Here is a 25,379-nt window from a genome sequence, read left to right as displayed (position 1 = left end):
AGCAGGCTCATACACACACGCACACACTCACACTCACACACACAAATGCACGCATATACAAATATTTTGAGGATGACTCAGAATGCAGATCACTGGTCATTCTTTGTCCCTCAGGCCATCAGGACCAGACTGTCCAGCACACTGTCTCCTCTGGCGGCTGCATGCGTGGGGAAGTCACTGATTTGATTTGTAAATGAAAGATTTTGTCAGTGAAGGATGAAGTGCACCGCTCTCACACTGACCACACACACACACACCACGAGTTTTTTTTCCCTTGACCTTTTCCAGGTCATCACAGTGGTCTCTACACTCACATGGCCTCAGGTTAATGCAAGACAGGCAGACAGCTCTTCTGCGCATGCGCGGCTTGAGACTCAGCCGTCTCCATGGTGATAGTGAAAGCTTGACTCGGCATTGACGCGCGCTGATTAAAAAAACGGGATTTAAATCCTTTTTTTAAAAGACTTTACTTTTATTAATCGTTTTTGAACAACACTATGGGTATGTAAACATTTCCCGAACAGGTTTTATCAGGTGAAAAAACCGTAGCAAGCTTTAAAAAACGCTATGAAGTCGCTAGCATGAGTTGTTTTGATTGTACTTAGCTTGCTTCTGTTAAAGGCTTAGCAAGTCACGTGATACAGAGAGATCATAAGCTAGAGATATATTTAAACTGCAAAGTGATCCTCTGAGCTGTGCAGGAAATGTGTAAGATATTTGTCAGGCTTTCTTTTTTTATTGAGAAAAATAGGAAGAAATACATAGATGGAGATGTAAGTGCTTAATTATTTGATTAGGAACACCTTTACTCCTGCTCATTAATGTAATTATCCAATCAGCCAATCATGAGGCAGGAAATTAATCATCCAGATACAGGTGAAGAGCTTCAGAAAACAGATCTCAGTGATCTCCAGAGATCTCAGCGACTTTGACCGTGGCGTGGTTGTTGGTTTGAGTATCTCCGAAACTGATGATCTCCTGGGATTTTTCACACACAACACACTCTTGAGTTTCTACAGAATGGTGCGAAGAAAAAAAAAATCCATCCAGTTGTTTGAGTAGCCACATTAATTCGCACTTACCGGAAAGCTACGGTAACTCAAATAGCCACTCTGTACTACCGTGGTGAGCAGAAAAGCATCTCAGAACACACAACCTTGAGGCAGATGGGCTTCAGCAGCAGAAGAGCACATCAGGTTCCACTCCTGTCAGCCAAGAACAGGAATCTGAGGCTACGGTCAGCGCAGGATCACTGAAATTGGACAAGCTTGCTGAGATGCTTTTCAGCTCACCATGACTGTAAAGAGTGGTTTATATATATATATATATATATATATATATATTATACACCACTCTATACGTAGACTTAAGTAATAAATAGTAACAGTTAAGCGAAGTGTTTCCGAGGCTTTTAAGGCATTATATTTTAGTAAAACCAGTGATCTGTGACTGAAAGAAAAATCCTTCCATCTAATGATTAGTCTGCGTCTCAGGACTGTTTAGGGTGTGTCACAAACAAAACTGAGGTATGTGGATAAAATATTTACCCCAGTTTCACTTACCAACAGCAAGAACCATTTTTCTGTCCACATTTCCCAGGAGCATAGTTCTTGTTCGTGTTTTGCACTCCGCTTTAAAAGAGCAGCTCCCGTGTTTGAGGCGTTTTTCACCCCCACATGCCCTTTCACTCCAGCTCACTCACTCACGCACAGCTCGGCCCAGCTCGTGACTAACCGTCTTCAGCTTCTTTGCTGACCAGCAGCTTATGCTAGGAAGCCTGTAAGCTATTTTGATCACGATGATCATGCACGAGATGGCTGACTGTGTAGAAAAAAAGCGTGTGGAGTTTCCTTCTCCTGCACAACTCAGGACGTTTCACAGCGTTTATCTGACCGCCATTTTCTTGTCTCTGTTTCTTCCTTAGAAGATGAGCGCGTGAGAGAGTCACTGAATGAAGAAATGAGGATCTGCACTCCTTCTCACCCCCTGCCTCTGGAAATCCAGCAGGTAGCTTTGACTGTATTGGTGTAGCCAGTGTAATCGTGCAGGTCTTCTCGGTTGGAGGTGTTTGGAGTCACGTTTGTAATTCCGCAGCCTTAATAACTCAGCAGTAGGGGGTCTGCCAACGTGACGATTTGTGGTGGAACAGTCAGTAACGGTTCAGAAGGGGAGGATTAATGGTACATTTCCTCTCTGTATAATTCACTTTATGGTCAGTCATTTTGAGGCGAAAGACTATGTCTCATTTGGTGTGTTTTATAGCATTCTGTTAATGCCAGCCAATTTTCTCTCCTTCTACGTTTCCCTGTTTCTCTCTCTCTCTCTCTCTCTCTCTCTGTGTGTGTCTTTCCCCTTCACTTGAACAGCAATCTGCTAAAAGATACAGGATGTGCTGATCTCAGACCCCTGTGGAAAATTATTCCGTTTCTAAAAGAAGTGAAAGGGACGTAATAATAATAATACTAAAGAAATGAAAACTAGCCACAAGGTGAATGATGAAATCAAGCCCGTTTTTAGCTAAAACTCAACAGTGAGCTGACGCAAGAGTGACAGGTCTGGAGTAAGTGTGAGGAATAAAAATATGCGATGACGTTCAGAATAAAGGTGTCTTACAGCACATAGGATACTCCTCTTAAAACACTGATACATAAAATACTCTGAGAATGCATGATTACCGATTTAAAAGACCAGCCTAAGAAAAAAACCAGCAGGCTAATCAGAGTTAACATCCTTCCGTTTTTACGTCCACGATCCTCCGAATAAAGATTCCACGTATCGGAACGTCCATGAAACAAGTCGGTTCCTGTTCTCACTTGCGTCATAGCAGCTATAAACAGTCGTTCCGTCACCAGCCTCTCTTTTTTCTCTTTCTCTTGAAGTGAAATAGAGAAAAATAATCACAGCTTGTCATGTTACCAAGAAACTTCAAACTCGTCAGTCCTGAAAATGTCAGAAAACTTCCAGCTTTAACTCTATTTAACTGTTACAAAGCACTGACACTGGAGACTCCTTCCATAAAGGTTTACTAAACATCACCATATCACTGAGTGCACATTTCTTCATTAAATAACATCATGTTTTTAATCCAGTTATTATTAGGTTTAGATTATGTGCATCGTATACAATAATGTATTAAAACGAGCGCAATAATGTAAACTACTGACTTGCAGCTGCACGACTATCAGAGCTGCTGTTAGAGAAAACTAATCAACACCTTCTGACCAATCAGAATTGAGAAAACGACAGTGCTGTCATATAAACGAATTTTTTTTTATTGTGTGCATTATTGTGCGCATATGCATATTATGAATTATTTGAATTATTTTTGCTACTTGTGATGTACAGCACATATAGGATTTGTTTTTAAAAATCCAGAATGTTGCATGTTACTTGGTGCTTTGTAATGTGACTCATCGTGCATTAAGCCTCCACGAGATCACACAGCCGGCACACAGCCTCTAGTGACACTGTGGAGTGGGGTGAAAGCAAGGTCACGCTTGCAGACACGGCTCAGACATACACACAAGTGTGCGTCTGTGTGTGTGTGTGTGTGTGTGTGTAGTTCAGTGGTGTGGAGAAAACAGCCTCGTGCAGATATTTGTTCAGCGCCAAATGTTCTATTGATTATTAAAATGTATTAAAGTGAATATGAAGCGTTGTTGTTTCACTTCAGAAGTGCTTACATTAGCAATAATGAATGAGAACTGGCAGGAAACGGTGAGCGTTATGCAAATTAGATCACACTAACCGACTCCCACTCGCTCTCGTTTAACATGTTTGTGCTTTTCTTATATTTGGTTGCTCTAGGAGAGTTTTTAAAGAATGGTGAGGCTTTAGTATCAGAATAGGATCAGGATGATGCATGAAAAAAAATGTTTGAATATGTCTAGATAATGTTCAGATAAAATAGTAGGCATTGCATATGATTGCATTTATTCATTATATTTTATTGAACATGTCACTAAACAACAGAAACACATTCTCGTCAAGAGAATCTCGTCTGTTCAAATCCCAACAATGCCACAGCCATCATTGGCCAGGAGCCAAGACAGCATAATCAGCTGTTCTCTCTGAGTGGGAGGGGCATACTCTTTCTCCCCTGTCAATCACAGTGACGCTAGCCAATCATGGGGCATCTGTAATGCTCATGTATGTGGAAGAGGGTAGAAAGCGCCTGTGTTACATGAGCAGTAGTTTTGAAAAGATTCAGAAGGCATTATAGCAGCGTGCTGGCTGAGGGGTGGGAATTCACAAGGGAGCAAATTGGATAGAAAATGGGGGGAAAATCCACAAAAAAAGATTCACTGATGGCTGAGTATCGTTTGAAAATGTTCATTACCATAACGATCCGGTATTTTGAATTCAATACCCTGTTTCTTATTTGGATGATAGACAAAGAATTGATAAAGAATGATAAAAATTAATTGAATTGCCCCATCTTATATCTCAGCTGCATAATGAGTGTTTTCGGTGTTATATATATATATATTTTTTAAGAAAAGTAAATAAAGGCTGTTTGCAGTCTTTTAAGCGTTCAATCAAAACAAGCCTTAACATAATTGCCAATTAGCATAATAAAGTTCCTCGGCTCCTTTCTGCTAGTAAACTCTGATGGGCTTCTCTTTTCTTTGCCTCGCTCTCTTCGTGCCACTGTTGACCAGCTGCTATGGGACTTCAGCTCCTTTCCCTTTATTCCTCTATTCATTTTTGATGAGAGCTTAGCCAAAAGCTTCCATCGTGAGAAGACATGCCATAGAAATCCCCTCGGCGGCCCCTCTCTCCTGCACGGCGCCCCCTAAATAATGGATGGTTTTAAAATCCAGCCCACGTCTGTTCACTACTTAGCAATGGACGTCCGTGTCTCAGGAGGGATAAAGCTCGCACATGTGCTACGAGTTCCCTTTTATCGCCGTTCCCCCGGCCCCTTCCTCCACTTAACCTTACCAGATAAACACAGAGCTGCTGTTCAGGAGCTGTCCTGTCACGTCAAGACCCTCAGTGCACGAGTTATGGACAGGTGGAGGACCATGAGGTCAGAAGCTCTTTGGTGTAAAGCCTCTTCATGCTGCTGTGCCCGGTCCTGGCTTCCAGCCGTCTGTTCTCATTTTGGGTGAAATAAGCGGCATGTCTTCTGTCGTTTCCTGGCGTTTTTAATCTTCAGCTCTAACCTGGTTGGATCTATCAGTGGTTCTGCAGACTGACATGAAGACTAAGACGATTAAATGTGGTCAGAATTGAGCCAGTTGAGATGGTTCTTCCTATTTTTGGAGAAACAGGACGAGAAGCATTTAGATATTAATATTAGAAATGTATTTTTTTCAGTGATCCACTCCATAAGGAATTGAGCACTTGTATCACCACAGTAATTTTCATTTTCAACATTTTGACTCTAACAATATTGAAACAGAATGCAGAAGCTGCCACTACGGATCCGTTTGCACCGTTTGCAACCATCTGACCACAGACACGATACACACCAACTGTTCTGCCTTCTCAGTGAAAAACAGAATACAACCCTTTGTGTTAATACAAAAAAAAAAATTAAAAATAATAATAAAAAAACTCACATTTGGTTTCCTGTAGAAAGCTTAAATACATGTTAAGGATTATTTTATCCTCTCGGTGAGCAATACGTACATTTGTGTAAAGTCTCAGACACTACTACTGGCACACTGTTAACTGGTACTTAGACTGTAGTTGTCTTTTCTCTAATCAAAATTCTCATGCATGATGTAAAACATTTATGAGGACCAGTAGGAAGTGAATCTATGTAGACTGTATCCATTCCGTTTTCATTTCGAAATGCAAATGGGGAAAATGAGGAAACAGGTTTTTCTTTTTTCTTTTTGGTTGTTTTTCTTGACATACTGAAATAGGAAGTCAATTCAATTTTCATATATATATATATATATATATATATATATATATATATATATATATATATATATATATATATATATATATATTTAAATATTGTTCAATTTTAATTAAATATTGTGTCAATTTTACCTCAGAGTCTAGAAATCAAATATTTATTAATCCAAATATAAGTAAAATTTGCCTAAATGGGATCGGATTATGCAGAACTCAGTTTGGGGTGATTAAAATATTCTTAAAATGGAAAATCCTGATTTTTTTTTTTTCAGCTGCCGTTTTATCATTCTATACTGTCACTGTTATCGTTTTGCTATTTTTTTTTATTAAAGCATGTAGTGATGTATGTTAGTGGTACATCAGGCACTTACGGCGATCTTTAATCTGCCCTCTAATTGCTTCTAGCTACCCGCTCATGGCTGATGCACATCAGAATCATTCATTAAATTTAGAATATGAAATGATTTTTTTTTTTTTTCAGATTCTAAAGAGCTTGTAAATTTTTGTAATATTTATCACTGTAAAGCCAAGAATAGAAAAACAAATGAACACATGGAGTATACATGGAGTGAAGTGTCTATCAAAGCACAACAACAGATTTGTGACCAATCACGCTTTCAGACAGTTTGGTGTGCTCGGGACTTGTGGGAGTGTGAAACCAACCAACACAATGAAGACGTTCTGAGCTCTGTGTGAAGCTTCTGCTGGTTCCTCTGTGAGGCAGCAGTTGTGTTTGAATGTGTAATGGAAAAGCATCCGAATGGACAGAAGCCTTTCGGTCTTTTTTTTTTACACTCTTCCACTTCCTGTCCTGTAGCTGGACTTCCCGGGATCCAGGGTTATTCTCTCCATGGTGCTGGCCCACCCACAGGCCTCCTCTCTGTTGTTTACCCCACCATGAATACCACTTTGCCCCCTTTTACCCTTGAGTACCCCTTATCTCCTCCCTGGTTCTCCTTTTGTGTCATGTACCAGTGCCATGGAGTTGAGAGTAATCTCGGTGTTGGCTCGCACTACGCCGAGCACCGCAGGGGGGTCTTTATCTCAATGAGCATTCACAAAGCTCTCACACACACACACACTCTCTCACACACACACACACACACACACACACTTGCTCACTCACTCACTCAAAATCTACAGGAAATTAAGGGAAAAACAAGGATAAGTCCATTGACTGCTTAATCCCTTGCGTGATAAGAGCGTGTCTGTGATGCTGCTTTGTTGCTGGAACAGGATGACAGAGAGGGGGCCACACACACACACACACACACACACACACACACACACAGAGTACATAAACAGGTACTTCCCATAGCAGTCCACAACAATATTTCAACTGCCTGTTTCAAATAGCACAAAGAATTTATCGCTATGTAAATATCGCCTCCTGTCATCATAAATAATAACTGACCCGTGGACTGGAGGAAGCGTCAGCTTGCATGGTCGATATGTTGGGGGTCGGGGTGGAGCAGCCGTTTCGGAAGGTATTTGGGCTTTGCGTGCGTGTGACAGTGACCCAGTTTTACAGTGGGATTTGATGGAAGCAGACAGCGGAGAAGAGATCGGGGGAGGACGGGGATGTCGGGGTTGCCGGGGGGTGAGAGATTGTTTTAGGTGATTTGTCTGTACAGACAAGGGATCTTTCCGGAACACCACAATGAGACAAAAACAGGATAATTATAACGATAATCTTTATTTATATAGCTCTTCTTGTGTACTGAGCCCAGCAACTCAACATGCTTCACATAGAAAAGATATTCATTAACAGGCATTGTTTATTGTTTAATCATGACGGAGCATTGACAAGCAGCAATGAATTAAATATAAATCATAAAGAATGTGATGAAAGAAATAAATACCCTAGAACTACAAATGGTTAATTACGCATGTATTTAACAGTAATTTTAGAGCTGGTGTTCTCCGGTTAATTAATTAAATATTAAACGATTTAAAAATGATCATTTTAAGGCAAAATAATTTGTCTTCAACAAGAAGCCTGTTCTGTATACAGTAAAAGGAGGTATAATGGAGGCTGCATGTGTGAGTGCTTGCGTGTAAGAAAGGATTGTGTGTGTGTGTGTGTGTGTGTGTGTGTGTGTGTGTGTGTGTGTAAGTGCTAAGCCGATGTGTCAGTGCCGGGGGCAGAGGCCCCTGCGGCGGCTTTCTCTGTCATGGGAACGCATTCTTATTGGCAGTACACACACACTCCCCTCGGGGTTGGCATGTGCATGTGTGTAATCCTGTGTGTGTGTGTGTGTGTGTGTGTGTGTGTGTGTGTGTGTGTGTGTGTGTGTGGCTGAGACTGGGACAGATTGTGAGGGACAGTCAGACTCAAGCCTCCCTCGCTCTGTCTCATTCTCCATTCTCTGTCCTTCTCAGAATGTTTCCAGCATTGTTCATCAACAGAGCCGGAGATCCCAAGTCTTGATTATTGTTGATATATCAAGCTTCTAAACACAGAAGATAACAGCGCATTTTTATTAGGAATCATTGCAATGTTTTGGTTGCAGATGACAGCGAAGGAGTCAATCCATGTTAGAAGGAAGCATAAATAATAGAGATGCATCAATCCCATTTTTTTCAGATAGAATATGAGGATTTTGGTGCTCATGGATACTGATACTGAAATGAATAACTTACTTGGTGTTAATGCCAGATTTGAGTAAAGCTCCTAACTCGGAATTTCCCTCATCCACATGAAGAAAACTCGGACTTTCTGTTCAGAAACTCAACCCTGAGTTCAGCAAGTGACGTCAATTCAACGTGACTGCTCACAGCATCGACAGAAAACAAAGTAGCACTTCTTTAATTTAAATGAGTTATACTGTATGTACTAGCATTATACTTGCGTCCTATAGTATTACCTACAATCAGGTGTTGGCATCGGAGCTTTTTTTTTTTTTTAACGAGTAAATGAGCAAGATATTGGTGTATCTTGTATCGGTATCAATACATACCTCAATAATAGTGATAAATTACTTTAAAATGAGCTGAATAACAAAAAAATTTATCCTGACAGCTAATTTTAACTGAGTTTGCGTAGTTAGTGAAAGAAAAAACTGAAGCACAGGAGCTTTAGCTCTAAGGATTCTGAAGCTTATGGCCAGAAAAGTGTACAATATCAGATGCTTTGTGAAATATGACATAATCCTGGCAGTTTAATGTTCAATCTAATCCTAGCTATGTTCCAGACACCTGATGTATGCAGCGTTTTCAATGCTAGCATTCTGTTTATTTAATTCTTGCTCTTTCTGCGCCTCCTTCCTTTGTTCTTTGTGGTTATTGTTGCTGTCACAGAACCACTTCACGAGGTGGGGCTGCTGATTTACTCCCATAAATGGCTACAAATAGTCACTCGGTTATGACATTTATAGTTAGTGATTGCGTGTGTGTGTGTTTATATGTGAGGGCCGCTTTCATAAACGTAATGCACTTAGCCCAAGGTAATCAGCCTGAAATATGACCAGTCCACTGGGAATTCTCCAGGCTCTCCAGCTTACCACTCAGACACCGGCCAACAATATTAAGTTATGAAACACACAGTGGTTGAGAGTTACAAAAGTGATCAACTTACCTGATTTCTGAAAATGAGTCGCATCTGATTGAAGTGATAAAAACAGAAGGACTCATTACAAGACTGAAGCCTTCTCATATGAGTGATGTATTGTAATGTAATGTGTACCATGCTCAGATGCCACTGGACATTTTGTATGAGTGTGTGTTGTTGTGTATGTAACTGTGTGTGTGTGTCAGACATGGCTTTATCCACGCAAGTGCTTTCCAGAAGAATTCTCACTGGATAAGCCTTTGAGATTACGTTCTTCTGATTTCACAATTCACAAAGTGACTTTTGTCTTTGGTTTTTTAACGGAGAAATCGATCAGACCAACACAGAATTGGTCACAGTTCTGGTTTTTGGACCAGTCCCCGTGTAAATTTAATCCTGTCTGAATAGGGCTTATCTTTTTTCTGTGGTTTAAACTTGACCAGTACTTGGTTTCAGCTTGGTTTCAGTGGGAGACGTTAGAAAAGTGCACTTCCTGTAGTATCTCCATACTGAAGAAAAAGCTCAGAAACCTCTTTTCTCAGAAGATATAATGAAATATATATATATATCTCTAAGGAGGTAAAAGAAGGTGAGCATGCCTGACTTCATGGATTAAAATCCCAGAGGTACACCGATAAACCATTATATTATCCTCCCCATGTAAAACTAATCCTGTCCAAATAAAGCTTTAGTCTGCAGGCATTTAATGCTGTTTACTGCTGATGCCAATTAGTGAGTCAGGGTTGAGAATCAAAACATCCTCTGAGAAATCATTTGAGAAATTCATCCTTATCATCTGCCATTGCGTTATCTTTCGCATATTTCTCCATAACCGATAAAGCGGAGTGGGAGTTCACAGTAACGTGACTGTGCAGTGTTATGTGACTGGAGACGCTCCAGGATTCAGTCAGAAACTGCGTCTACAAGCGAAACTCTGCTAACAGGGTGAAACTGCATTCAGGAAGTTCAGTCAGAGATGAAGTTTACTTCATTTCCACTTTTTTCTAAGCATCGCTGCTCAGTCAAAACATGTCTGGTGTTTTTAGATTTGCACTGGACTACAGCGATAACATGGCTGATGTGATGATTTAGACATGCAGTGTGAACGATGCTAAACTGGCACCGATTAGCTTCTATAAGCCATGCTGGCGTCATTGCTTATAAAGAATCAAACGTCATCAAGCATGTCTTGGCTGATGTGAGGAGAAAATTGCCAGACTACTGATTTCAAGGCGCACTAGGTGTGGCAGATGTTAGTGGTAATCACCACCACTGACGCCTCTGGTGTTGAATCACAGCACCTGTGTGTGCCAGACTTCTGTCATGCTGAAGAGGCCATTATCACTCCACCACTTTCGTTACTATGGTGCATTAAACTGAGTCATCGTGAAGTTCTCGTGATCCGTTTGATCTAAGACACTAAACCGTAGCTTACAGTGTGTTCATTTTTCACCCTCTTCCCTCGCCAGTGTGCTTTAATGGATCTTTAAAAGAGTTATAATAGATATGTGTGATTAGAGCAAAAAGCAGTGTGTGTGTGTGTGTGTGTGTGTGTGTGTGTGTGTGGGTGTGTGTGTGTGTGTGTGTTGAGATGGAGCAGGAGGAGACGACCTGTCGTTACTGTGGCGTCAGCTACCTGATCCTGCACGAGTTCCAGCGGCTGCAGGAGCGCCTCAGGGAGGTGGAGAGAGAGCTGGAGAGAGAGCGAGGGAGCAGAGAGCAGCTGCAGCACTCACAGGTTCAGCTGGAGGAGCTCAGAGCAGCCAATCAGCTTTACAAGGACAGGTGTGAACTCTATGCACTCTATACACTCGGTGTACTCTATACACTCGATACACTCTATACACTCGATACACTCTATACACTCGATACACTCTATACACTCTATACACTCTATACACTCTATGCACTCTATACACTCGATACACTCTATACACTCTATACACTCGATACACTCTATACACTCTATACACTCGGTGTACTCTATACACTCGATACACTCTATACACTCGATACACTCTATACACTCTATACACTCGGTGTACTCTATACACTCTATACACTCTATACACTCGATACACTCTATACACTCGATACACTCTATACACTCTATACACTCTATGCACTCTATACACTCGATACACTCTATACACTCTATACACTCGATACACTCTATACACTCTATACACTCGGTGTACTCTATACACTCGATACACTCTATACACTCGATACACTCTATACACTCTATACACTCGGTGTACTCTATACACTCTATACACTCTATACACTCGATACACTCTATACACTCGATACACTCTATACACTCTATACACTCGATACACTCTATACACTCTATACACTCGGTGTACTCTATACACTCTATACACTCGATACACTCTATACACTCGATACACTCTATACACTCTATACACTCGATACACTCTATACACTCTATACACTCGATACACTCGGTGTACTCTATACACTCTATACACTCGGTGTACTCTATACACTCTATACACTCTATACACTCTATACACTCTATGCACTCTATACACTCGATACACTCTATACACTCTATACACTCGATACACTCTATACACTCTATACACTCGGTGTACTCTATACACTCGATACACTCTATACACTCGATACACTCTATACACTCTATACACTCGGTGTACTCTATACACTCTATACACTCGATACACTCTATACACTCGATACACTCTATACACTCTATACACTCGATACACTCGATACACTCTATACACTCGGTGTACTCTATACACTCTATACACTCGATACACTCTATACACTCGATACACTCTATACACTCTATACACTCGATACACTCTATACACTCGATACACTCGATACACTCGGTGTACTCTATACACTCGGTGTACTCTATACACTCTATACACTCTATACACTCGGTATACTCTATACACTCTATACACTCTATACACTCGGTGTACTCTATACACTCTATACACTCTATACACTCGGTGTACTCTATACACTCTATACACTCGGTATACTCTATATACTCTATACACTCGGTGTACTCTATACACTCTATACACTCGGTGTACTCTATACACTCTATACACTCGGTATACTCTATATACTCTATACACTCTATACACTCGGTATACTCTATACACTCTATACACTCTATACACTCTTCTACATTCTATACACTCTATACACTCTTCTACACTGTACACTCTATACACTCTATACACTCGGTGTACTCTATATACTCTATACACTCTATACACTCGGTGTACTCTATACACTCTATACACTCTATACACTCGGTGTACTCTATACACTCTATACACTCTATACACTCGGTGTACTCTATACACTCTATACACTCGGTGTACTCTATATACTCTATACACTCTATACACTCGGTGTACTCTATACACTCTATACACTCTTCTACATTCTATACACTCTATACACTCTTCTACACTGTACACTCTATACACTCTATACACTCGGTGTACTCTATACACTCTATACACTCTATACACTCGGTATACTCTATACACTCTATACACTCTATACACTCTTCTACATTCTATACACTCTATACACTCTTCTACACTGTACACTCTATACACTCTATACACTCGGTATACTCTATACACTCTATACACTCTTCTACATTCTATACACTCTATACACTCTATACACTCGGTATACTCTATACACTCTATACACTCTTCTACACTGTACACTCTATACACTCTATACACTCTTCTACATTCTATACACTCTATACACTCTTCTACATTCTATACACTATACACTCTTCTACACTGTACACTCTATACACTCTATACAATCGGTATACTCTATACACTCTTCTACATTCTATACACTCTATACACTCTATACACTCTTCTACACTGTACACTCTATACACTCTTCTACATTCTATACACTATACACTCTTCTACACTGTACACTCTATACACTCTATACACTCTATACACTCTTCTACATTCTATACACTCCGTATACTCTATACACTCTATACACTCTATACACTCGGTATACTCTATACACTCTATACACTCTTCTACATTCTATACACTCCGTATACTCTATACATTCTATACTCTCTATACACTCTTCTACATTCTATACACTCTATACACTCTATACACTCTTCTACATTCTATACACTCTGTACACTCAGTATACTCTATACACTCTTCTACACTGTATGCTCTACCTGTATACACTCTTCTACATTCTATATACTCTATACACTCGGTATACTCTATACAGTCCTATACACTGTATACACTATACACTCTGCATACTCTATAAACTCCTCTACACTCTGTGTACTCTATACACTCTTCTACATTCTATACTCTGTGTACTCTATACACTCTATACACTCTTCTACACTGTATACTCTATACACTCGGTATACTCTATATACTCTTCTACATTCTATATGCTCTATACACTCCTTTACTCTATACACTCCTCTACACTGTGTATACTCTATACACTCTTCTACATTCTATACATTCTGTACACTCTGTATACTCTATACACTCTTCTACACTGTATACTCTATACACTCTTCTACATTCTATACATTCTGTACACTCTGTATACTCTATACACTCTTCTACACTGTATACTCTATACACTCTTCTACATTCTATACATTCTGTACACTCTGTATACTCTATACACTCCTTTACACACTGTATACTCTTTACACTCTTCTACATTCTGTACACTCCTGTACACTCTGTATACTCTATACACTCCTTTACACTCTCAGTTCCAGCCAGTGTTTCCAACTTGGTGACGTCACTGAATTTGATGACTTTTTAGTCCTCTTTTGCAACTTTATTCCAAAAAATAGCATTTCCAGTGACCAGTCTTCAAAGAAAATCTTCCTTCTTCATGTAACACGTGTTGATATGCAAATGATCATGCCAATTTAAAAAATATGCAAATTAGCCTATGACCTTTTTGGCAACTTCCAGCAACTTTTTGAGCAAGCGTTGAGGAGTTTCTCCTGGAACAATTTGACAACACTGGTCCCAGTACTGATTACTCTCTCAGGCAGCGGGAAGGTCAGCAAGGGAGTTACTGTAAGAGCAAGCCCTTATCACAGTAACGTGACTGTGCAGTGTTATGTGACTGGAGACGCTCCAGGATTCAGTCAGAAACTGCATCTAAAAGCGAAACTCTGCTGACAGAGTGAAACTGCATTCAGGAAGTTCAGTCAGAGATGAAATTTACATCATTTCCACTTTCTTTCAAGCATCGCTGCTCAGTCAAAACATATCTGGTGTCTTTAGATTTGCACTGGATTAGAGCAATAACATGGCTGATGTGATGATTTAGACATGCAGTGTGAACGATTAACTTCTATTACTATTTAGCTCTAAGCACTAATTTATACAGGCAACAGGAAGTTCACTAGAGTTTAACCTTTGACAGATGGATTCTGATGTATCCATGCATCAGCCAATAGGAAACCGACTGAGGTGGGGATTTGGTCATTTTCTTTGTTGAGCAAGATGGAGGAGAAACTAATCGCAGCTCACAATAGTAAAAATCTGAAAGTTCAAAATATGTCACACACTTGTACTTTAAGGACACAAATTATGTAGCTATCCTGAAATGCAAGAAAATGCTTATAGGGTGTTATTGGTTAGCAGAATTTATTATTAGCTATTTGTCACAGAAATCTGCTTGAAAAATAAATGTTTCCATCTCACAAGCTTCTACAGCTCATATACAGTGATAGATTCTGAACCGTTTTTTTCCTCTGCACCCCAGCAAACTGAGACTAGAATAAGCATAAACTGTCATATTTTTGGATATTTCTGTGCAAACCATAACCAGAGTGTTCGGTTTTCAGTTCTCGTATTGAGTATACAGGAAAACCTCTGTGAAGAAGAACAGTAAGTCATGTTCTCACGTTCTTCGAGCTTCGCTTCACACACCTCCAACAGACCGACAATCCATATCAAGGCATCTTCTGATGCATGGCCAGAATATCCACGTGAACGCAGCAGTACACAGGCGTGAACGGCTCGTAACTGATTCTTCCACAATTAACAAATGAACGTAGTGTTGAGTGTGTGAGCAGGGAGCTGGTGCTGACTGAGCGAGTGTGTGGTTTTAAACCTTTATACTCCACTCAGGTCAGAGTGACCTACTTCAGACTTTGAGTCCAACCGCATTTTATTCCAACATGAAACTTTTTGGTCATAAACATTTTTTTTTTTAAGATTCGGAGGTCAATTTGACCTGAAGGCATGATGAAATATAAGTGTTATAAATGACTAGAAAATCTGAAACAAATATTTATCAGTCCTTGTCCCTGAATAACATCTGTTAATATCTACCATATGTTATGTGTCTGGGTTAAAAAAAAAAAAAGAAGAAGAATGCCCCTTGAAGAATTAATATAAACAGATATTGGGTATGTGTGAAAAAAATTTAGGCCTCAACCCTAAAACTTTTCCTTTTGTCATGTTACTTTAGTGTTTTTACTGCTGTAGCCATCTCTAATGCCAGCTGTGCCTCATCCATTGCTAGCTAACAATCTGCATTTGTGTGTTTTGGTGATTTGGACCAATGAACAAAAGGAGAAAATAAATACTAGATGCCATACACAAAATGTTTTATGATAGTTATTTATACAGTTATTGAATCATTTGTTCAGCACCAGCTCCGTGTTCTTCACGCTCAGGTGATTTCTGCACGCATGTGGAAAAGGTTTATTCACCTTTTTCCGTCGCCGTGTTCCTGACCAATGAATGAAAGAGTTTAGTGAGAACACTTTCAGCTCTACACACCAAACCAAAAGATTTTTTAACACCTATTCCATTTGAGTCAGAATCAGTCAAACTGATACTTTTGGTTCATTTGATATTATATAATAAACCAAAAAGCAAAAAAAAATAAAAAATTGGCTGAGGGGCATGTAGGGCTGAAAACGTACTTGTAAAACTCTTTTATTCACTGAAATATCACAAAAATCATCCAAGCATGAAGAGCATGGAGCCAGCGCTAAATAAATGATTAGATAATTATATAAATAACTGTGTACTGCATCCAATGTTCATTTTTGTGTTTTTATTCAGCGACGCAAATCTCCAGAACGCACGGCATTTCTAAAGGGCTACGTTTAGCTCACATCTAAAAGAAAAAAAAATGCTGCAATCCAAAACACATGGCATTTTTGATTCACTTCCTGCGGATGAGTCGATTCAGAGTCGAATCGTTTTCGCAGTAGAGCAAGACCACCTCGCTCAGATGCTCTCGGTCTCACGTGTGATTGTCATGTTCTCACCTGCTTAAAGAACCACACTGAGGTGGAGAACACACCAGGGTTCCGTTCAAACACACTAAACACTGCATACGTCAAAGTATTGTAAGTGTGTGAGCGGCACCGAGAGCTCCTACACTGACGCAACCGTGTAGTTTAATTAGCAGTATCAAGATTATTGCCTGAGAGTTGCTTCATCCAGCCTGCGCAGCACATACGCACGCACACACACACACACACACATACACACACACACACTCATTAACCTCACTGACCCGAAGGTCGTTAACCTCACGTCAGCTTTCAGTACACAGTCTGAAAAAGCAGCTGTGTGTGTGTGTGTGTGTGTGACAGAGCGAGAGAGAGATAGAGACAGAGTGTGTGTGTGTGAATATGAGTGTGTTTTTTGGCAGTGTATGCACAGGTATGTCTGTCTGCATAGGTGTGGGAACTTTCTTTGTAATCAGGTGCAACCAGACAGCTTTGAGATGATGAGTGTGTAGCCGAGGTAGCCTCCTCCCCCTCAGTGTGAAACAATTAGTGTGTGAGTCAGCGTGTGAGAGAGGTGCACGTACCTGCGTCTGTTGCGGTGTGTGACGCTAAAGTGTAATTATTCCTCCCCAGCAATCAGGTGTCTGATATAACCTCTCAACGCCAACACCATCCATAAGAGAGGAATCCAGAACAAGCCAGACAGACGTGTGTGTGTGTGTGTGTGTGTGTGTGTGTGTGTGTTTGATGTATAATTGTGAAGCTGATAGCACACCTCTGCTATTCACGTAATATCATGTCTGAGCTCTAAAAAGCAACAACACGACAGTCAGAGGAGTGCATAAGCTCCTGTATGACTGCTGTACTTCTCCAAGAGAAGAGTGTGTATTATGCCCTCATTTCAGGAGGAGGATGATGGTGATGATGGTGGTGATGATGATGATGATGGTATGAATTATACACCTATGACTGATTATATACACGACAAACAGGTTTAAAAAAAAACAAGGCATGGTTGTATGGCTGCATGGCTCAGAGACACGGGTGACTTGACCGTGAACCCTTTGGCACATCTCGAATCACAAATTGAGACAGAATAGGAAGGTGAAAGAGTGAGAGAGACGGATAGACAGAGAGAAACAAGGCGAGGTCGTGCAGAGGCCGGGTCACGCATTTGGGTCTGCAGTGTTTTTTTTTTTTTTCTCTGACATGCTAAAGAAAGAGAGATATAAATAGTGAGCATCTGTGCAGCGCCTGGGTACATTCCTGTGTGTTAGACAGATAGATAGACAGACAGACAGACAGAGGAAGAAAGACTTTACTGAACACCAAGCTGAAATTTAGGAGTATTACTGTCTTCCAAACAGCTACAAATACAGATATTAGTCGGAGGTGCACTATTTTTTTTTTCTTCCGTGTTATTAGTGGTTTGGTTTTGCACCAGTAGCTTGACCTAAACACTACCTTTCACGTACACAAGCTCACAGACTCCCATGATTGGCTAGTATCACTGTGATTGACAGGGGAGACAGAGTATGCCCCTCCCACCCAGAGAACATGGCTGATTTTGCTCTCTTAGACTCCTGGTCAGGGATGAGTGTGGCGTCGTCGGGACTCAATCTCATGATCTCCAAAATTAGCTGATGCTACATCATGCTTTACATAATTAAATGACAAGTTTTGTTACTATTACTGTCTGGCATCCTCCTATACTTTTCATTTCCTTCCATCCATCCATCCAAATGTGTTCTCTCATCCTCCTGCTTTGTGTGATTTTCACACATTTCACGCGCAGTTCCCATCTGGCCGAGCACCTCTTTAAGTGCAGACATGTGAAACGCCAAGAAGCTAAATGTGAAATTGAGCAGCAAATGTTTCTATCAGTGCTCATAATGACAAAAATGAAGCGCAGAGCAGACGGAGAAGCGTGTGACGGTGAGTCACGTCAAGCTCAAGAATCCTCTCAGCCTCACAAATCAGATTTAAAAACAAAAAACAAAAAACTCGTACTCATAGTGAAACTCGATGTTTTGCTCGTGGTGCCAGCAGGCTCCTGAGAAATGATCTCGCAGCAGTTTGTACATGAAAGGAAGAAAAAGAAGAGCATTGATCATTTATCTGCGGTTTTCAGACAATTTCAAAACATCTAGTCTCTTTGTGGGTTTTTCGCTTGCAGATAAAACCAAACCGAGTCACAAACCGAGTTACAGAATCGATCCTTTATTCATTAATATGTCAATATAATAAACGTTTTATCTCACTGCTACAATTTTTTTTATCATTTTTATTTGTGCAACAGCACTTGGAACTTCTCAAAAAAAAAAAAAAAAGCGCTAATATATCGTGCTGTATTGTATGATCAACTCCATAAATATTGGCACCCTTTGTGAAAATGTGCAAAAATGAATAACATGTAATTGGCTATATATTTTAATTGTAATTAGATCACGCTCTTTGCAGAAGGGTCTACACTGATTAGTTACAGGTTCTTAGCTTCCTGAGAGGGCGCTACGTAGAACCTTAATGGAGTTCTCCATGTAGACAAAGCGCATATGCGACGAGTTTTGCATCGTTACAACTAACCTCAATATCCTAAATTTGCAAAATACAGATCCTTATAGTTCTACTGTCTCAACTACAATTATTATTATTATTATTATTTTGCACAAAATTATTGGCAACCCTACAGTCAATATTTGGTTAACTGATCCTCTTCTGTGATGTCTGTAAAGCGCACACAGAGGATTTTGGATCTTCCTCCTTTGTGCAGAACATTTCATGATTCTTTATATTCGTAGGTTTTATCTGCAACCAAATCTTAATCGCCCAGCAGGTTTGGGGCTAAAACCTCCTAAAATCTTCACAAATGTTCACATTGTTCCATTTTAGATTTTTCTTAAAAGGCGGCAATGACGTTCCTGGAAACCGAAAGCATTTTTCACCCAAAGGTGACAATTTGCTTGCAAGTATTTTAAGTAGTCTTTAATAATGCCTGAGAGAAAATCATCCGACCTTCATAAACTCTCCTAACATTCAACATCATCAAGATATTTTCCATAGCTAAAGTGAAGATAATCGGAAAGATCTGTTGTTACGGGAATAAAGAAGAAGCTGAAGGACCTTGAGAGGTTAAAAACATGTTATGAGTGATTTTAAAATGATTTATGATTTTAAAATGTGTAGGTAAGTACGCTATCCAGTGTTTGAGTTGAAAATGTAACTGATTGTGTGAAGTATTTATTCCACTAGTGCAGTCATTTTCACCTGTTCTTATGAAGCGTGCCAATACTTTTGGACTGTATGTTCAGGGTTCAGTGTGTTTATTTTGGTAGTGGTGCAAGAAATGCATGTTTGCATGAATGTGCATGTTTGTGCAGCCGTTCGCGTGTGTTTATGCGTGGGGGTTTGCATCCCCGTGTGTGTTTGCGTCCCCGTGTGTGTGTGTATGTGTCTGTGGTCATGATGTAGGTGCAGCAGCTGGATGTCTCTCAGTGTAGTTGCTGCGGCGGTTTCTCACTTCTGTATCGGCCATCTATAAGACGTGGGAAACTTGCAGTGTGACTGTGCCATGCACGCAATCAGAACCTACTCATGGTGTGTGTGTGTGTGTGTGTGTGTGTGCGCGCGTGATTGCATGTCTGATAAGCCACTCATAACGGCGACCACGAGACCATGCGAGAGTGCGTGAGTGAATGTGTGTCAGTGACTGGATAGAACATAGATGTTGTTTGACTCACTGATAAACACACACATTTATATATCTACACACCCACGATGTCTCTCTCACACACACACTCACACACTCCATTTGTGGTTTTTAAAGGAAGTGGAAGTGGGCAGAACGTGGGTGCTCTGTTGTTCTCCACATGATTTACACGAACATCCGTTTGCACTCTCTCGCTCTCTCTCTTTCTCTCTCTCTCACACACACCCAAACACACGCACACACACACACACACACACGTTAATATTCCCCATGAGAGGAAGTAGAGAGACAGTCATGGTTTTTGTCTCCTGCACACAAACACACAACACGCATCAGAGCAACTGAATTCAATCTTCACCGAAATATATCAACATAACGCACACCTCATCATTGATATGCTGGTGTGTGTGTGTGTGTGTGTGTGTGTTTGCACACTAGCAGCATCCTCCATGGGCTTCTGATTTAGCTAAATCATCTCTGACAGCTCTAATTAGCCAGGGACCTGTGTGTGTATCAGTGCCAGAGTCGTGGTTTTACCCAAACGAATTGAGATAGATGAAACAGATGTGGCAGAAGCCATGCTACCGGAACCTTCTGGAGCAATACAGCGAGGCAAGTCCAGATGTGTTTTTTTTTTCAGCAGTAAAAGTACGTAAAATTTTCGCTAATATAAGTCTTCTTAATTATGATAACACATAACTCATAAAGACCTGCCTTTTAAGAGACTCCATGAGGATTGAATCCCTTCAAAGGAATAACGAAATATCTGTTTTCATAAGTATTGGACAATGTTTGCCGCTTGGTGTGAGGCCTCTTTTGGAGAGAACATCCGCACTTGAGTTTCTTCCTGTTAAATCTTAAAAGGTTGGAGACACTTATAGACATTTTTACGTGTACAATATTTCAAGCTCAGGCTTAGGTACACGTGTGTAGACTGTTGCTTTTCAGTTCAGGCCACAAAACATCAGCGATGCACCACCACATTTTACAGTGGCTTTTCCTTTTGTAATTCCAATGAGGCTTGGTGACAGCTTGTTGTAAAGGATGTGAGGTATGAAAGCTACACTTTATGGCCAAAAGTATGTGGACACCTGACTATCACACCCATACGTGTCCATTACAAAACCATGAGCATTAACACAGAGTTGGTCCCCTCTTTGCTGTTATAATAAGTTCAGTGGGGTTGAGGTCAGGGCTCTGTGCAGGACACTCGAGTTCTTCCACTCCAACCTTCACACATCATGTCTTCATGGAGCTCGCTTTGTGCACAGGGGCATTGTCATGCTGGAACAGGTTTGAGCCTCTTAGTTCCAGTGAAAGGAAAGTGTAATGCCACAGCATACAACACATTGCGGCAACAGTTTGGGGAAGAAGCACATATGGGTGTGATGGTTGGGGGTGCACATAGTTTTGGCCATATAGCGTAATTATTAAACTTGTATCTCTATCTGAATTTGGATTTAAAACCCAAAGTAGGCGTGACCATTTAAAAAAATTGTGGAAATATGAACCCTACTACAATGCCTATGGAAACATTGTATACACAAAAAAACAGAGGTAGAAATGTCAGCTGTCAGCGTGGTGCGTGAATTCTGGCTCTTACAGTTCCTCAACCTCAGCTACATCACTTCGCTTTATAATCAGCCTCAACTACACAGGATTTTAATCCCGTTTGCGTAATTATTTGTACCCGCCAATGACATTTTCCCAAAATATGAGCAAACTAGTAGTCTAATTTAAACCACTGTGACCCTGACCACTTGCGATGGACTGCTGCACGTTCATGTTAATTAAATTGGTCTTCGTCTCTCAAGCTTCAACTGATCATTCGATCATGCCTGCATTAAAAACATGTGGCTCACGTGACTTTTTTTTGCGGGATCTCGGGTCCCTATGCACGCCTGTCTCTCGTCTCAACCAGACACCCTGTGAAACTTTCTAGCAAGTTTTCTTTAAAAAAAAAAATAATAATAATATTGGCGCTCCTATTTGTATCTGTACAAGGACACAGGAAGTATCGCTGTTCATTTATTAATGAAAGACACATTGTACTTTTTAACTGTTCAGAGTTGCATTTAATGTTTCGAGTCTTCAGGACAGAGGAGTTTGTGCTTTCCACTTTCTCTGTAACATGACAAGCTGCATTTTTTTCTTTTCTTATTAACTTCTAGAGAGAGAGAAGAAAAAACAGAGAAGTTGGTGAGAGATAGGATCTGTGTACTATAGAAAATTAATCAGCGCCTGATTTGAGATTTCAATAGTGCTAGGTTATAATTATTGTAATCAACACACGTTCTCTGTTAAAGGCGCATCAGGTAAGATTAGTCATTTTTTTTAAAAGCCATTGAAAGATCACGTCACTAACAGTTACATACGTCGGTTTGTTGTTTGAGGGATTTTTTTTTTAACTCCTTGAGCTCACACCCGCTTCACAAAGCTCTGTCCCCAATGGTGGCTGTCTATAAAATGACTGACAGGAGGCGCATCCAATCACACGCAAGCATTCCGGACCGGAAGTCAGTTTTCCAAGCGGGATTTCTTAGCCACTTAGTACACTTGTGTAGAGCTCATGGATTAAACCAATATGTTTGGTCATGTTCTACATACTGTATCTTCCAGGTTATTTGTACTAGTCGTAAATAAAAAACAGACTATTTGCACCTTTTAAAGAAAAATGATTTGTCTATCATTCAGGTGTGTGATGCTGAACCCCCCAATGGAAACTGCATTCCCACGTCCCCGTGTCTGTATTAGTTTAGAACATATTATCTGTTCAAACTGAAAATTCATATTCTTATTTAATCACTGTACATCCCTAATTTATATGTTTTAGCATATGACCTGCGCAGGTCAACAACCATCTGTCTCTGTCTCGAAAGCTTTTCGGTCTTCCCAATGGTTACGTAAGGCTAGCCGTAATTTAAAAAGACGCCATGACAAATGGAACCAGATTATAAGCCAGCTTTCATCCTCCAAAAAAGATCATACCGGTCTTTAAACATCCTTTCCCTCATAAGCACGGCGAGCGCTAAATCTTCCATCAGCTGAGGCGTTTGTTTACAGCTCGCGGCTAGACGCAGACAGACCGGCCCACCCTCCGTTTATATGGCGCTATTTCTTTAGTCATAATATAATGATCAGTTTTATTTGTCTTAATACGTGGGTTTGTGTTTCTTTATTTTTTATGTTCTTTAATTAATGCCAGTAATATAAAATGACTGGTTTCCACTGCAGTAATCCATGCAGATTATATGGCTAAGTCGATCAAGTCAAGGTTAAATTAGTTAGTTCTCTCATGCGTAAATTAACGAATTTACAGGATTGTCATAAATACCACATTTCTTGCGTAAACGCTCATACAAACCATTTATGCTTTATAAATTAGCTTAATCCATGAGGCCCAATGTGTGCAATTTTTTCATTATTGTGCCCATTTTTTGAAGGGTGCCAATAATTCTAGAGCTAACTATATGTATTCTCACGATAGTCTAGAATAGTACAATTCTGAGTATAGGTACAGTACTGTGCAAAGGTCTTAGGCACCCTGGTTTTTTTTTTTTTTTAAACTTTGTTATAGGTTTTTATTTTATGACCAGAACAAACTGAAATGTTACAGAAAAATGTTTGTATATCAGTAAAGAAAGCAGCAGATTCCATAAGAGACACTTTTCAGATAAAAAAACATAATGAAGGCTGCTGGGTTTCGCTGCAAAAAGAGTCGTCACACCAAATATCGACTTTGTTTCATTTCATACTGTTTACTGCTCTTTATAGTATTTTTTTAAAATATAGAAATATTTAGTTTCATTCTTTTTTAAGGCATCTTTTCTCTACAGCATTTCTTCGCATGTGTCTAAGACTTTTGCCCAATACTGTACATGTTTGTCATGAGGATTCAATGGCGAGATAGTTATTAACTGTGTAGAAATTTTGTCTCATTTTATATCATCTATTATTCTATCAATTAATCCTATAATCTCAGATAATATTTGTTTTGTGTTTGCTTTTGGTAACTTGGAAGAGGACTTGGAAGTGATCCCTATTGTAACTAGGCTTTTCTCATGATTTACGGTTTACACTGTACTCTGTGTGTGTGTGTTTGTGCGTGTGTGTGTGTGTGTGTGTGTGTGTGTGTTTCTGTTTTCTATGGAACAAAACACACCTTCTCTTATTGACCCATATCCTTCAACATTAAAACTTTCGCCGTCTGTAAGCTTTCCTCCTGTTGAATATTAATGACTTAATCTTAATGATGTGAGAATCCATGCTGACCCGAGTGGGCACACACACACACACACACACACACACGTGTGCGCATATTGAGATGTGCACCTGCGGCACAATCCCTGGCACGCTCTCTACCTCTCTCTCTCTCTCTCTAATCCTAATTGTGTTTTGTTTTTCTGTCTTGCGAAGTTGTGTAATTTTGCATGCCGTCGTATGTCATACGCTTAATGACTCTTGCTCTGACTTGACAGCTGTAATTGGGGGCACAGTTGATGCAATGATGACAGCAATATGCACAAGTGCGTGTGTGTGTGTGTGTGTGAGAGAGAGAGAGAGAGAAGGAGAGACAGACTTTTGAATGCTACAAAAAAGAGCACATTTGGGGCTTGAAGGAAGCTTCATGTCGTAATTAGATTTCATTAACGCTGTTATTTTCCTGCCTTCCTCTTGTTACCATTAGCAACCAGGCAAACAGAAGGAGTGTGGGTAGGGGCTGGCAGTGCTTTGCAAACTGTGTGTGTGTGTGTGTGTGTGTGTGTGTGTGTGTGCGTGTGTAAATGCGTGCTGCCGGGTAACGGCACAGTAATGTCCGTGAAGTCAGCCGACCCCCGTTCAGCATTTCCACAGTAGTATCAGGTTAACGTATTAGCATGCGAGGACAAAAAGCACACACACACACACACACACACACACACACA

The 25,379-nt window shown here is 40.2% G+C and overlaps 1 protein-coding gene and 1 long non-coding RNA gene across 4 annotated transcripts in view; one reads left to right on the top strand and one right to left on the bottom strand.

The window, feature by feature from the left end:
- Window positions 1-394: 394 nt before the first annotated feature.
- Window positions 395-25,379, top strand: part of lekr1 (leucine, glutamate and lysine rich 1) — a 100,446-nt gene continuing 75,461 nt past the window's right edge. For all 3 annotated transcript variants that reach the window (XM_053234981.1, XM_053234980.1, XM_053234979.1), the window contains exons 1-3: window positions 395-501; window positions 1,925-2,007; window positions 11,016-11,209. In XM_053234981.1, the coding sequence (XP_053090956.1) occupies window positions 498-501; window positions 1,925-2,007; window positions 11,016-11,209 (281 nt within the window). In that variant the 5' untranslated portion in view covers window positions 395-497. The remainder of the gene's footprint in view (window positions 502-1,924; window positions 2,008-11,015; window positions 11,210-25,379) is intronic.
- On the bottom strand, window positions 3,927-5,836 carry LOC113534301 (uncharacterized). Its single transcript, XR_003403488.3, has 2 exons — window positions 5,568-5,836; window positions 3,927-5,258 (listed from the first exon to the last, which is right to left on the bottom strand). It is a non-coding gene; the product is annotated as an uncharacterized LOC113534301 (long non-coding RNA).

This window comes from Pangasianodon hypophthalmus, chromosome 6 (genome assembly GCF_027358585.1).
Source record: "Pangasianodon hypophthalmus isolate fPanHyp1 chromosome 6, fPanHyp1.pri, whole genome shotgun sequence".
Lineage (NCBI taxonomy): Eukaryota > Metazoa > Chordata > Actinopteri > Siluriformes > Pangasiidae > Pangasianodon > Pangasianodon hypophthalmus.
This window is presented reverse-complemented; position numbering and strand designations above follow the sequence as displayed.